The sequence below is a fragment of the Polyergus mexicanus genome, unplaced genomic scaffold (genome assembly GCF_030449975.1).
Source record: "Polyergus mexicanus isolate NDT 795.1 unplaced genomic scaffold, iyPolMexi1.0 SCAF_22, whole genome shotgun sequence".
NCBI classification, from domain to species: Eukaryota; Metazoa; Arthropoda; class Insecta; order Hymenoptera; family Formicidae; genus Polyergus; species Polyergus mexicanus.
Window position 1 is genome coordinate 4,387,615 of NW_027223342.1, and position 15,305 is coordinate 4,402,919.

Sequence of the window (15,305 nt, forward strand, 5' to 3'; positions counted from 1 at the left end):
CTAGCCTAAATCTTGTTACCCTTCCCCACCTCCTCTCCGACCAACCCTTTTTTAAATACTTTGGTATTCCCTCACTCTTTATTCTCTTGTACCATCTATTAAACCTCGACTCCTCTATTCTTTCTTTTCTCTCCTCCCTCTGTAACTCCTTGTCTTTCCTTTCCACTTCCTCATACTCTATCATCCCTCCCTCTCCCTCTCTATTCCATGCCAATTCCTCTAGCCCTTTTTCACTGAAATATCTCTCTCTTTCCTTCTCCCATTCCGACACTCCTCTCTCCTTTTCTGATCTTTTCTTGATTTCTTCCAAACACTCCTTCGCTAAACCCCCTCCTTTCCCTTCTTCTAGTCTTTTTTCGAAATTCCATGCTCTTCTTGCCGCCCTACTTCTAAGTTTATCTCTTTTTAATTCCTCCCTTACCATGTATCCTGGTGTTCTCCTGTCTACTCCTAGTAACCACTTTAAGAATCTTTCTTCTACCTTCTCTACTCTATCCCTCCTTCCAGCCCCATACCTCCGCTCCATAACTTAACACCGTCCAAACTAATACATCAAAAAGCCAGATCCTCTTCCCTATATCTTTTCCAAATTTTCTCTTTCCTATACTCCATACTTGCCCCATAATTCCCACCGCCTTCCTTACCCTGTCTTTTACATGCCCTTCCTGTCTACCATTTGCCTGAAACACGTATCCTAAATACTTTATTTCTTTAACCTCCTCTATCTTCTTCCCTTTCCACATCCACTTTACTCTTTTTCTCCTACCCCCTACCTTTCTAAATACCATGACCTTTGTTTTCAATACGTTCACCTCCAGTCTCTTATTGTCCATATATCTTTCCGTCTTTGCTAACATTGCCCTCATCTCATCTTCCTCTTCCGCTAACAGCACTATATCGTCTGCATATGCCATGGAGAATATCTTCCCCTCTCCCAACTTAACTCCACCCCAAATTCCCCTGGCGATTTCCTCCTCCATATCTGCTATTACTATGTTAAATAACACCGGACTTAATGGGCAACCCTGTCTCACTCCTCTACCCGTCCAGAATTCTTCACTTATTTCCTCTCCAATCCTCACTCTACTCTTTGTCTCCCCTATCACCTCTTCTATCCTTTCTATCAGTCCCTCTCTAACCCCTCTTTCCCTTAAGACTCTTACCAGCACTCCCCTGTCTACTGAGTCAAAAGCCGCTTTCAAGTCTATAAACACACTTACTAATTTCTTTTTCTCCCTACTAATCTGTCTTTGCGCCAGATAATTCAATACATATATATTGTCCATCACCCCTCTTCCCTTTCTAAATCCTGTCTGATTCTCTGGTATTATACCTTTCTCTTCTACTTCCTCTCTTAACCGTTCTGCCAGAATCGATGTGTATATTTTATACAGCGTTGACATAAGCGTCACTCCTCTATAATCCGTGACTTTATCTCCTTCTCCTTTTTTCACAATCGGTGCTATTATCCCTTCCTTCCATCCCTCTGGCCATCCCTCTCCTCTCCATACCTTGTTACACGTTTCCCATACCCATTTTCTTATATCTTCTCCCCCGTATCTCCATACTTTATTTGGTATATTATCCAACCCCATAGCTTTGTTTAACCTTAAATTACTCATAATCCTATTTATTTCTTCCCACTCTATTTCCCTTTCCATCTCTCTTCTATTCCTTCCCCCTCTTCCTCTCCGAACTCTTTCTTCTACTCCTCCTAATAACCCCATAAAATACTCCTTCCATTCCTTCATCTATATCCCTTCCTCTACTCCTTTCCTTTTCCTCCTCTCCCTATTAACTATCTCCCATACTTTACTTTCCGTTCTCGCCTCTCCTGCTTCCCTTATTAATCTTTCTCCCTCCTCTTTCTTTTTCCTTTCACACATCTCCTTGTATTCTCTCTTTTCCTCTCTATACCTTCCTCTCTCTTCTTCTCCTCTCCTCCATTTCCTCAACTTCAGCCTTACTTCCTTCTTTTTCTCTATACACTCCTTATCCCACCACCCCCCCTTTCTTTTCTCTTCCTTTCCTTCCCCCTTCTCGCTCTCTTCCAAGGCCTTCTTTATCCTTTCATTCATTTTCTCTATCTCCTCTTCCATCCCTCCTTCTTCCCCTCCTATATTTATTTCTCCTAATTCCCTCCTAAATTTCTCTCTCCCCTCCTCATTCCAAACCCCTCTCCTGCTTTTCTGCCTCCCTTTCCTTTTCTTCTTCCAACTGTCTTCCCCTTTTATCCAGCAAATCACCAGGTGATGATCCGAGTCTATGTCCTCTCCTATCTCTAATCTTTCTATTTTTCCCATATACCTTCATTTCCTAATCTATAATCTATTACCGTGTTTCCCCTCCCCCCGGTATACGTGTATTCTCCTTTTTCATCTCCTTTTATATTCCCATTTATTATACTCCATCCAGTTTCCTCTAGCATCTCTACCAATCTCCTCCCTTCCCTATTACTCTTCTTATCTTTGGAGTTCCTATTCTTTCCAATTTCCTCCTCCTCCTCCAAATTTACCCTTCCTCCCATTTCTCCAGTTCTGGCATTAAAGTCACCTCCTATTATTATTCTCCTTCCTTCCTCCTCTCTCTCTCTCTTCCATCCACTTCTTTAAACCCTCTATCTTCCTCTCTAAGTCCTCGTTCACATATACTCCCACTATTCTCCATTCCTCCCCTCCTCTTTTCAATGTCCCCGTTATCATCCCTTCCTCCGTCATTTCAATTTCTCCTATCTCCATTTCCCTTTCCCTTCTTATCCCCATTATCATTCCTCCCATTGCTCTTCCTTTTTTATTCTTTCTACTCGCGTATTACAATACGCAATACGCGTATTACAATACACAAGTTACAGAAGGGTTTTAAATGGGGGGTACACCCCCCATTTAAAACCCTTCTGTAACTTGTTTTTTACTCCCCTCCATCCTTTCTCGTCCACCCATATCTCCATGAGTACTATGACATCCCACTCTCCAATCCTATCCCAAAAACCCTTATCTTTGTTTTTTAAACCTGCTACATTCCAGAAAGCCATCTTCCATATCTCTTCCTCCTTACCGCCCCCCCACGTCTCTCTGTTCCCCCTCTCCTCTCTTTCCCTCCCCTTATTACTCCCACTTGTCCTCCCCTCCCTCTCCCCTGTCTCTATTACTAGTCCCCTCTCAACTACCTTCCCCCTTATTCCCCCTGTCTCTCTCTCCTATAACCTACTCTCTCCCCCTTCACTTCCCCTCTTTCACTTTTCAATACTTCCTCTTCCTCATTCCATTTCCACCATTTGCCATCTATTTGCAATCCCCCATTACCTATCCGTACCCTCCTTCCTTCTCCTTCCTCTTTCCTGGCTATCTCCCTGAGCCTCCATCTAACCTTTCTTTCCTCCCATGTTAAATCATCCTCTATCCTTTCCTCTCTTCCCCTCAACTTTTTCTTATTCTCCATAACTTGTCTTTTCTGTTCCATGCTCCCTAACGTCACCACCGCCATTCCTCTCTCTCCTTCCGTCATTATTCCAACTCTTTTCACACTCTCTATTTTTATATTTACTCCTAGTATTTCCAAGATCTTTTCTACTCCTCCTCTTACGTCTCCTTTTTCCACTTCTACTCTCCTAATTACTATATTTCTCTTTCTATCCTCTCGTTCCTTCCGCTCTAATTTTCTTTCTATTACCTTTATTTTTGTTTCTAATTCACCTTCTCCTACTACCCCTGCTCCCTCCTTGCCCTCCTCTCCTACTCTTCCTTTCCCTTCCTTTATCCATTTTTCTAATTTCCTTTCCAGATTTTCTATCCTTCCTCTCATTTCCCTTCTCTCTTCCTCCCATTCCCTCTCCCTCTCTCTAAATTCCTCCCTTATCTTTTCCAATTCCTTTTTTATCCCTTCTCCTTGCCCCACTAAACCATCTTTGATCTCTCTTAAATCCTCTCTTATCTCTTCTCCTAGCAATTTTACCCCTGTTATTATGTCATTTCTTAATTCCTCCCTCAATTGCCTTTCCCATCCCTCTCTATCCTCCTTTCTCTCCCCCATTGCTTTTGGTGATCTTACTATGATTTTACTTGATCTAAAAATAGACTCCTCTCCGTTCTTATCCTCTCTCTCTCTCTTCTTCTTCAAAAACTCTGATATATCTCCTACACTTCCTTTTCTCTCTTTCGATTGTTTTATCCCACCTTTCTCCATTCTCCCCTGCTTATCTATCCTTGTTTCCCTTTTTCAGCTTCTTGTTTTGTTTCCTTTTCTCTACCTATACTCTCCTTCTCTTCTCTATTTGACTGTCTTCGTTTCCCCTCTATCTACTCTCTTTGCTTCGTGCTCTGCCGCTCACTAGCGCTACCCCCACTTTTCCCTATCGCGCGCTGTTTCCCTAGCGCTCCGTCGCGTCTACCGCTCTACCTATTCTATACTCCGTGCCCACTCGCCCCTAACCGCCGGCTCGTAAATGCCCTTTTATTCCCTTCCCTTCTCACTCCCAGTTCTCCCTTCACTCCCTCACTCGCCCTTTCACCTCCACTCGCTCTCACTCAACCCTTCTCTCTCGTCGCCCCTCTAATTCTCCTCTCCCGTCAAACAGCACCTTCCACATACACACGTGTCACACTCTACGTACCGGAAACGGAAGTCCTATATATATAATTCACCCAGTCAGCACAGAAGATCCCCTAAATGTATATAGGATACATACGGAAACGGACTCTGGATATTCTGTACATATCGTAACACATCTGAAAGATGTGTCTATTGCAGGTTGTATGGATGTTCAAAAGCAATGCGCCGTAGGTCTCAGATAGATCCAGTATATATTCATTTGTACATCCAATACACGGAACATACATTTTCGTATATCCATTTATACATATATTGTACATCACATGCATGTACTAACGAAATACGAAAATGTATGTACAATGGATGATATATGGATATATATATTGAATCTTCCCGGGACCTCAAATAGTATATACGTATGATGTACGAAAATGTATGTACATTGAATGTACATATAGATATACATTGGAAATACATAGTACATGCATGTGATGTACAATATATGTTCTTTGGATATACATAGGATATACTAAAATTGCGACTATATGGATATACGAAAATGTATGTTTCATGTATGTACATTGGATGTACAAATGGATATATATTGGATCTATCTGAGACCTACGGCGCATTGCTTTTGAACATCCATACGACCTGCAATGGACATCTTTCAGATGTGTTATGACATGCACAAAATATTCAGAGTCCGTTTCCGTATATCCTATGTACATTCAGGGGATCTTTCTGTGCTGACTGGGATCTATTTTTGAATACACTATTATGATGTTATTTTCTATACATATTTTTCCCGCTTTTATTACATCCAACGTTTTTTACATCTAAAAAAGATTCTCGGAATAAGAAGAAAAATTTCTTCTTTAATGAAGAGAATTTCTCTTAATATTAAGTTGCGTATTTTCTTCATTTCTGAGGCAAATATACCAGATGATAGAAAAAAAATAGCTTGATTTTTCATAAAAACAACTCCTTTTTTTTGCATTAATTGATTTCTCTCATTTTGTATATAAAAATATTATTGTAAGATTATTAAAAACTAAATCTAGACCGAGCGTTTGCCTTTTTTAAGGAGTGAGGGTAAAGATGTACGTAGAAAAGGACATACTCTGTTTCTTACCCCTTGCGTTCTCTCTCGCTCGCACGGGGCATAGCGCTCTCGTTCGTCATGCTACGTGCGAGCGAGAGAGAACGCAAGGGACACGAAACAGAGTATGTCCTTTTCTACATGCACCTCGGCTCCCACTTCTCAACACTCGGTCTAGATATACCATGTCTAGAATGAGGCTTGATGCACACGGGTGACGTTCTCGAACGCAGCCGATCAACGTTTATTTATTGTGCTAACGCGATACGCTTTCATTCTCTTCATAAATTGTTCCTGAAAAGATAAATGTACTCTTGCAAAGTGAACGGATGCATTTAGCAAGTGAATGCGTTTTTGGACGTAATTTTATGCCTTTTTTGTGTTTTGCAACATTCTTGCAATCAGCATAAATTATTATGTAGCAAAATTCATGATCTTCGGCGCATGTTGCTTCAAAGTAATATTGTTGCATTGTGTTAATAACAAAAATTAAATGTGTATGATAAATGGCGTACGCATTACATAGAAAAAAAATTATCGATTAAGAGTCTGTCTATTAGGAATTTGATCGATTCAAACGTTACTGATAATGAGATCCAATAATTTAAAGTACACTCAACTAAGTATAAAGTATACTCAACTAGTGAGCCGCGTATAGATGTATAATCTGTCTGTGTATTACGCTTGACATAGCGCAAAACGACAATGTCCCTTGATGAAACAAAAAATTTTTTATTAAATGAAAGATGTTATATTTACATTAATGTATTTCAATATTACATTATATTATATATTTAATATAACATTAAATATTACATGTTTTAATAATAATTTAGTATGCAAAATTACAATCTTTTGCGACATGTATATCTTCTGTTCTTGCGAGATTGAAGGAACATTCGCATTAATAAGATATATGGTATTTCTGCCATTAAAGATAATACGTAAGCACAAACGTAACTAATCATCAAGTATCCTATAAACATAGAAATCTAAAAATTGATAATAAATGTTAAAAAGTCTTCTGTTAGTATCGAAATTTTAGAGATAATCTTCACTTACCAGAGGCAGTAATTCCAAATGAACGGATGTTTCACTAGAGAAATGAATCGATTGTATAACGAAGGGATTTACGAGATAAGCACAATAAGTAAGTTTGCTGAAAGGGATAAAGACTTTCAACGATAATAACCGATTAACAATACCTGTAACATAATAAAATAATTTGTATATATATATATATATATATATATATATATATGTATGATAAAAATAAGATTTTTTAAAATTATAGAATTATTTTTATGCGTTATGCCATTAAAAGAAAAACTATAAATTAAAAATAAATTAAATGAGAGATGCAAGAAATAATATTACACAATATTATTATTATATTAATTATAATATTACAACATATTTGTGTAGATTTATGTGCAAATGTGTATACGTGTGTGATAAGATTTATTATATTTTATGAAATATACTAACCACCATGCTTAGTAAAACACGCTATTACAATCCATGCTATACCTATGGCCCAGAGTGTTCTACTTAACGCAACATAAACAGCAGCATACAGAATAGATACGTTTCGTTCATAAAAGCCTAATAATACGAAAATAATACACGCGCTACCAAGACACCAACATAAAATTACAATTTTCTGAAAGTAAATTGTACACAAATTGTAAAAATTCACAAATATTTAATTAAAATATAAATATATTAATATATATAAAGTAATATATATAAATAATTAAATAAAATCATCTATTCATGTATTTTGTAACTATTTTTATAATTGTTTAATAATTGCTTATTTTTCACATTAAAGTCATATGATAATCAAATTATACTTTACTTTTCTCAAGACCAATTTTTTATTTAGTCTTCTTACAATGTAACCTGTAATTATGCCAATAATATATGGTCCTATTCTGATCCATGGGGGATAGTACAAAACACTAGAAAGTCTATATTGTTCGTCAAATCTGCAATAAGACAATATTTAAGTAATCTTATAATTAGCAAAATGTTTTTATTACTTACGTCGGAATATATTCGTAAATATATGAAATATAACCGGTAAGTACAATAGAGCCTATTAAAAGTGCACCCAATACGACAACAGTCATGTAAAAGTACCTAAAATTAGCAATTTATATTTATTTAAATATATAACTAATATATTGTGCTGATTATAATATCCTCGATACATTAACTTACACAGTTGACAAAATCAGTAGCACAGTAGCAATTATAAAATATTGCATGTCATTGGCTAAATACCAACTCCAAATCATGCACTATAAGAAAATAGAAAATTTAAAATAAAATTTTAATATTTTTTAAGCAATATTAAATTAATTATAACTATTTAAAATATATTTATATACCATCGAATCGAGATCGAACAGATTATTTATGTATACAAAATTTCTCCACCAATATTTTGTACAAATTTCGTGCAATCTATAATTTGGATAAAATTGTGAATTCTTGTCGTACCAAGCCGAACTTAATTGTAGTATTCCTATCATCATCATGTACGCAGGTGTCAACCTTAATATAAATTGTTTTGAGATATAAATATATATACAATACATAAAAAGAGATAATATTATTAGGTTAAATTTTATTTCTAAATTATTTTTATATGCATTGTTCTTATTTATTGCCTGTATAAATAAAGATAATAAGCGAGAAAAACGTACCGAATAAATCTTTTTATTATATGAATAAAGAATTCATTTAATTTTGCTTTGTAATTAATCGATGTGGTTTTATCTTTACCCATCTTATCCTTCAAGTATAAATAGGCTACTAAAAGTCCGCTTGTAAATAAGAAGGTATCTGTCGGTATGATTATGTTACGTAATACTTGAATGAAGAAATCCGGAAAGATTCTCCATAAGAATGTTTTATTGTCTATATATACAAAATAATCTCTGTTATATATAGAAAACAAGATATATATATGTATTAATTCTATAAGTCTTTTTCGAATTACTCACCGATATAATTCAACATGAAGAATATTGTATGAAAAAGAATTATCCAATTCATAGTGAGAAATTTTAAACCGTGAATAGTAGGTATTGCGTTAGCATCCAATTTTGTGCTGAATATTATTTTTGTATTTGTGTATACAGAAAAACATATTAGAATTTTTCCAATTCTATTTTCTCGATGTGAAGATAAAGATGTTATTTCCATTTCCTCGGACATGTTCTCCACATCTATATCGCAAGATAGTATTTTCAGTAATATATTTATATAAAAATCAACATATGCTTTAACTAAATGAGAAAAGAAGCATTATTTAAAAAAATATATGCATATACAAGATGACTATTAATATATAAATCTATATATAAATTTTTGCTGATCTTTATTAAAATATTTCCTTATTAAATTATTCGACTTGAAAATACACTAATTTTAAATAGTCAAATATCATTTTAATGTACAATGCATAAACGTGATTTTTCAAATACGAGTATAATACATAATCAAAATTACGAATAATTTAAATACGATACTTACTAGCTGTAGTATTAGTTTTCTCTTTTGCAAGTAAATATTTTTGATGCACGAATATATCGTACATTGTTCCAATTATCATTATAAAAAGAGTAAGCGCTAAAACACTAGAATTATAAAATAAATACAAAATATATCTCTCTATTATTTAAAAATTTTGAAAGCTATACAAAAATTTGCGTGTTATTATTCACTATTCAAAAAACAAAGAATAAAAAACAGTATTTTATACACTAAAAATTAGGATATTTTCGAACGGTTTAAATCCGCGAAAAATCATAGTAAGAAAAAAATTAAAAAAGCATTTTGAGATTTAAAATTTTAACTTTAACGCGCTTTCAACAGTTTTCTCAGATTTTTATATTTTTTTTTGTTCTGTGCTTTAAAAACGAATACATTATTTTGTTCTTAAAATTACGTAGTTTTAATACTTTGCAGCTCGATAAAAAAATTTTTCTCGAAAAATTTATTTCAAGTTTCATAAACTAGAACATTTTACCTACAAAATGCTATTTTTTAATAATTTATTTGACCGATTTTGAAACCTGTATTTTTTAGAATTAATATCGATACTCGGCGATATCAGATTAAAATTAAAAAAACCTGAAATTTCAACTTTAACGGACTATCGAATTTTTTATATTTTTTATATTTTTTCAATTCTGTGCCTTAAAAAGGATGTTTAAGAGATACTAGTTTAGTTTCAAAATCGTGTAACTCGGTCCAAAAAAAAAAGAAAAAAAAAACAAGAAAATTCCTCTCTAAAAAAGTCATGTTATTGACATTGTTGCCTCTTTTCCGCGATGCTGATTAGTTCTCTCTTTTAAAACTACCAAAAAACGCGCTAAAAAGTTAAAAAAGTTAAAACTTCAAGCCTCAAAATGTTTTTTAATTTTTGGTCTGATGATTTCTTCGCGGAGTTTCAGCGATTTAAAAATAGCCTATTTTTTAGCGTATGAGAAGTGTTCCTTATTTCTTTTGAGTAATGTATTGTTATTTGTTGGTAAAATAATTATTATTTTATAACAGAGTGTTTCATTCATAAAAACCATCTCTTCTTTCAGTTTTGACGATAAAATTCCAAAGCGAAGCAATTTGAAATTTCTACAAAAATGGCGATAATTTGAAAACAACGCATTTCCGGACCTATGTTTATACTAAGTTTTTTTTCTTGTTTGTGGGTCCTCAATAATCTCTCGAGCGATGGACCTCTACTTTTGAAACACCTGTATATTATTAATTATATATTTTCTTTGCTTTTTTGATATACCAGATAAAAAATATTGCATCATAAGATAACCATTGTTGATCGTCTTTTAGATTTTTAATCTCGATCAATTTGAAATCCACGGAATAAAGGTCACTGATAAAAAAAATTCTATCGCGAAATATTTTTTCCAGAATTAAAGTTAGATCATTTATAGAACATGATGCTGGTAAACAGAGGCCGAGCGTAATTAAATCCTAAAACAAAATATATTGTAATAAACATATTAAAATACTTTTGTGTGTATATATACATATATTATATAATATAGAACATTTTATAAATATACCTTATATAATTATGTATATTAGAATGTTTAAAAGAAACAAATCAGAGTTTATTTTAAGATTTAAGAATAAACATAATATCTAGGATTAGTTTGTTATATAATATTGTATATATATTGTATCAGGGTTGGGAACGTTACTCTATAAAAGTAACGCGTTACCGTTACCGTTATTTTTTGTAAAAAGTAACTTGTTACCGTTACTCGTTACTGATTTTAAAAAGTAACGCGTTACCGTTACCGTTACTTAAAAAGTAACGATTCGTTACTTTTCCGTTATGTTTTTGTTTTTTGTAATGCTAAAATAAGCTATTAGATTATAAAATTATTTAGTAATCAATATTAAATGTAATAATCTATGTTACAATTAAAAACTCTAAATTAGTCACTATATAGCAAGCGCTTTTTATATTAAACTTATTTAATGATTCTAATTTTTTATATTAATATCTTTACTTTTTAATATACTTATCTTTACAGGAATTTAAATTGTAATTTACAAATTTCAATTTTGTTGAAAATTTTTATCGAACATTATTTTTAAATATTGATAAGAGAAATATTGATATTATTAAGAGTGTATCCCAATATTCATTGTCAGTATTGTAAAATGTATAATTTACGTTACTATAGATTTTCAGTACTGGCAGTGATTATTAGAATGCAGCCTATGATAGAAGGCTACAAAATATTTTTCAAAAAATACATCTATTGAATAGATATAAGATAATAAAAACCAAAAAATAACGATAAAAGTAACGGCTAATTCGTTACCGTTACTGTAAAAATGTAACGACGTTACCGTTATCGTTACAAACAGAAAAAAGTAACGATCGTTAACGAAAAAAAGTAACTGTAACGGTAACGACGTTACAAGTAACGCGTTACTTCCCAACCCTGTATTGTATATATATATAGTGTAGGAAGCGAAGGATTTCATATCTTGTTTGTTTGTGTATCGTGTCTTCGAGAAGGTCTCGAAGACACTTGTTTGTTCGATGTGTGACCGCCGATCATGCGTCTCATAATAATAACAGCTGAGCGTGTCGGGATGCGATTGGGCCACGTATGGCTCGGGCGAACGGGATCGACTCTCGGAGCCGATATACAGAGTTCGAAAAGTACCGTCTCCGAAAAAGGTCGTGCGCGTTGGACCTACACGATTGTAATAAGTAGTTTTCCTTTTTCTACCTTATTATAATAAATAGTTTTCCTTTTTCTACCTCATTATAATAAATAGTTTTCCTTTTTCTACCTCATTATAATAAATAGTATCTCGTTTCCTACAATATATATATATGTATTATTGCTAATAATATATACTGAGTGATTCAGGACCACTGCGACAAACTTTGAGGTACGCGATACGAAACCTATCGTTCCTCAGAGTTTGTGACAGACAATTATATATATAATTTGATAAAAAATTGAAAAATCTATATTAGTTCACTGGCTTTAATTTAATTTATAATTTGATATTCTTTCTAGCTAACTTTATGTATGGGTAGAGAAAAAAAGAGAGAGAAGCTTATTTTATAAAAATGAACTTACTTCATTGGTATCGACATTCATATGGTATTGAAGAGTACTGTTGTGTGTGAAATGAGAAACAAAGTAATTTACTTCGAAAGGCGGAAATTCCTTTTGTGGATCACGATATATCGTATTATTTAATATATGTCGTTCTGCGATTTCTAGAGGAGCTGTATTCATTGTATCGAGACATTGACTACGACTCCCTAGCCAGTAATTATTTCCATAAAGAAAGCCTGGTTTAAATCCCCCGCTAGAATCCAGCACTCAAAAATATAAAATAAACAATTATTATTTAAACATAAATATTGAACAATAATTTTTATTTATTATTAGTACATCATCAATGTTTTCATTCATTGTTGAATTTAAAAAGTAATCTTTAAATATTTTATTAATTAGACCCGATCGCACCAATGTTTTTTTGGCTTTTAGGCGAGATCTAAAACTTTTTTGGCGTTTGGTAATAATTAATGTCATATGTCTTTTGGCTTTATTAGACTTTAAACTAATCAAAGATTAAATTATAGTCTAAAGCTTAAAGCCAAAAGCCAAAAACCAAATGACATTAACTATTATCAAAAGCCAATATAGTTTTAAATATCGCTTAAAACCAATATAACATTGATCAACTGAGAGAGAGAATTAGAATATCAGGAATTAGATTATTGAATACTTATACAATTTGTGTTATATTGTTATTATTTAATAATCATAGAATCATGTTTTAAATAGAGAATTTTAAATCATTTTTCTCAATAAGTTATATATTTTTGCGAAAAATAACATTACTGTACATCTTAATATACTGGGTGTCCCATGGGCGTGTTATTAAAGTCATTTAGAGTTGAAATTGTTTAATAAACATATGTTCGTAAATGCTTCTTAATAAAATTACTATCATTCAAAGTTGATGTAAATATTTGAAAAAGGAAAGAAAAAAGATTTTTAATTTAACTTATTTTAACTGTTTATTTACAAATGCATTACAAATTCTATTCAAATTCACATTTGAAAAATCACAAATCACAAAATCACATCAACTTTCAATGGTTATAGTTCTGTTAGGAAGCATTTACGGACATATGTTTATTAAACAATTTTAACCCTAAACGACTTCATTAACACGCCCTTAATGTATGAATCTCGAATTATGAGACATTCTGTATAATAATATAATAATAAAATATATAAGAAAATATCTCAATGTATGATTAAACTAATAAGGTAACATTATCAGTTTTTTATTTTACGGCTGAGGGTTAGTAGCATTAGAGAAGGAAAAAAAATTATATATAAATTTATTTCATTGACAAACAAAAAACAGTAAAATAAAACGTTAAAAATAAAATAGAAAATTGAATTTTAAATATTAAATTATAATGATCATATCAATGACTAAACTGAAAAATGATCATATTCCATTAAAATAAGAGATCCCATACTATTTAAATAGTATGGGATCATCTTTCTATCCAGTTCATGAAATCGGTTTATGGTATAACGATAGAAAGTTTGAACATCTCTTTGAATAAAGCATATGCCTCATGTAAAAATTCCAAATATTTCGTAAAATTATATGAATACAAGGATAAAAAATAGGCTAATAAGAGCCAGATGCAGTAAGTCAGCATAAAAAAATTCAAATAGAAATCTTCTTTAATAAACGTTTCGGTCCTTTTTCCATCCCATCTTCAGCAAATAAACAGATAAAAACTCGTATGTCCTGACCTTTGATCTCGTAGTTTCCTATCGGTTCTAGCCGTTAAGAGATGACATAATGTTCACAGGATAGGACATTATAAAGCTGGAGGGAAATAATTAAAGATCAATAATAAAAAAGAAAATCTTTCCGAGGTATAAAAAATTAAAAATTTTTTAAAATAAATAAAGAGTAGCGGGATGATTCACCAAATTAAATGCAAAACAGAGAGCCGAGATCAAGAACATCCGAGAGACATACGACACACACTATACAAAAATAAATAATAATAACACATGGATTTTCGAGACAAAATTTGTCATTGTAACATTTGCCTTCTGTTCTTCTGTATAACATGAGTAACTCACTCTTATTCTTCATATTATTATTATCACATTTTTGATATAATATATTCCATTTACTTTGTAATTGTGATGAGGATAGTCCAAAAAAAGGGACCGAAACATACGCTTTTTGTGAATTTGTCTATCACGTAGTCAAAATATCAATGTAATTTGATTGTAATAAAACATATGCGTACAAATTACTGTGCTGATTCTTGATTGCTTTTTATCTCTTTCGTATAAATTTTTTATCAATTAATTTTTTTAATTTTCGAGTTTTTTTGATATAAGCATGATTAAATAAATAAAATTTTACTTACTTTTCAAGCTCCACAATATTCGTTGATCCACGGCGTTTTGGAAGTCTCGTAACTCCTTTCCGCATATAGTTGAGTTAACAAGATCGGCTCTCGAAGCAACGATATAAACAGGCAATGTATGACTAATAACTTTTTTATATTCATTTTCGTCAGATTTGTTAACTTGCGCAAAAACACTAATTAAGGCGTCAAAATTTATACAGATACATAAAATAAATACAAATCGATAAAATAACATAATGCAGAATATTTCAATATCAATTATAAACTGTAATAAACTTCAGAATTTTATTTATTTTTTGTTGGTTTTAATAATAATATTAAATGCAACTAGTAACCCTTGAAATAAGAAGATTTATCATAAATGGATTATATTGTATTTGTATTGTTATGCCTCCGGAGACTCACTGACTTTAATGTAGTTGACAATGACACTCTTGTAGTTGGAATAAAAATATATATATATCTATTTTATTCACAAATTGACTTAATTACAAGATTCCTGCACGTTAGCTCACGTCGCGTATCGCGATAGCGGATATCTTGGCGTGCGTATGTCTGGAGTCGAGTTTCGATTGCGAGACTCACTCCTCGTTCTGTCGTATTTAATTCTGCCGACTGCGTGGCTTTAACTTAATATTGACTGCCAGTGTAATGTTG

General features: G+C 32.5%; 3 protein-coding genes across 5 annotated transcripts; all 3 read right to left on the reverse strand.

The window, feature by feature from the left end:
• Positions 1–3,174: 3,174 nt before the first annotated feature.
• Positions 3,175–4,029, reverse strand: LOC138942495 (uncharacterized protein PF3D7_1120000-like). Its single transcript, XM_070312731.1, has one exon. It carries the CDS (start codon positions 4,027–4,029, stop codon positions 3,175–3,177), a length of 855 nt encoding a protein of 284 aa, XP_070168832.1.
• Positions 4,030–6,495: 2,466 nt separating this feature from the next.
• LOC138942266 (nose resistant to fluoxetine protein 6-like) lies at positions 6,496–9,262 on the reverse strand. Of its 2 annotated transcripts, none has more exons than XM_070312374.1 (10): positions 9,197–9,262; positions 8,665–8,889; positions 8,365–8,578; positions 8,047–8,212; positions 7,877–7,956; positions 7,700–7,795; positions 7,512–7,641; positions 7,139–7,313; positions 6,713–6,855; positions 6,496–6,642 (listed from the first exon to the last, which is right to left on the reverse strand). In XM_070312374.1, exons 1-10 carry the CDS (start codon positions 9,258–9,260, stop codon positions 6,496–6,498), a joined length of 1,440 nt encoding a protein of 479 aa, XP_070168475.1. In that variant the 5' UTR covers positions 9,261–9,262. The 2 variants fall into 2 exon arrangements, with proteins under 2 accessions (XP_070168475.1, XP_070168476.1); XM_070312375.1 differs by having other exon boundaries at positions 6,543–6,626.
• A 2,113-nt stretch (positions 9,263–11,375) lies between these two features.
• On the reverse strand, positions 11,376–14,883 carry LOC138942267 (uncharacterized). 2 transcript variants are annotated; one of them, XM_070312377.1, is made up of 4 exons: positions 14,646–14,883; positions 12,298–12,545; positions 11,970–12,029; positions 11,819–11,901 (listed from the first exon to the last, which is right to left on the reverse strand). In XM_070312377.1, the coding sequence occupies exons 1-3, from the start codon at positions 14,881–14,883 to the stop codon at positions 12,006–12,008; spliced, it is 510 nt and encodes a 169-aa protein (XP_070168478.1). In that variant the 3' UTR covers positions 11,819–11,901; positions 11,970–12,005. The 2 variants fall into 2 exon arrangements, with proteins under 2 accessions (XP_070168477.1, XP_070168478.1); XM_070312376.1 differs by lacking the exon at positions 11,970–12,029 and having other exon boundaries at positions 11,376–11,901.
• Between the last annotated feature and the right edge of the window lie 422 nt (positions 14,884–15,305).

Bases quoted from the DNA above. Each gene is read 5' to 3' on its own strand.
- LOC138942267 (XM_070312376.1), bottom strand. From the start codon at position 14,883: ATGTTATTTTATCGATTTGTATTTATTTTATGTATCTGTATAAATTTT. The intron at 12,546-14,645 runs GTAAGTAAAATT...TATATTTTTGAG, and splicing joins AATATTGTGGAGCTTGAAAA to TGCTGGATTCTAGCGGGGGA. The intron at 11,902-12,297 runs GTAAGTTCATTT...ACAATCGTGTAG, and splicing joins TGAATGTCGATACCAATGAA to GTCCAACGCGCACGACCTTT.
- LOC138942266 (XM_070312374.1), bottom strand. From the start codon at position 9,260: ATGTACGATATATTCGTGCATCAAAAATATTTACTTGCAAAAGAGAAA. The intron at 7,642-7,699 runs GTAAGTAATAAA...GTCTTATTGCAG, and splicing joins ATTTACGAATATATTCCGAC to ATTTGACGAACAATATAGAC. The intron at 7,314-7,511 runs GTAAAGTATAAT...ATTTACTTTCAG, and splicing joins AAAAATTGGTCTTGAGAAAA to AAAATTGTAATTTTATGTTG.
- LOC138942495 (XM_070312731.1), bottom strand. From the start codon at position 4,029: ATGGGGGAGAGAAAGGAGGATAGAGAGGGATGGGAAAGGCAATTGAGG.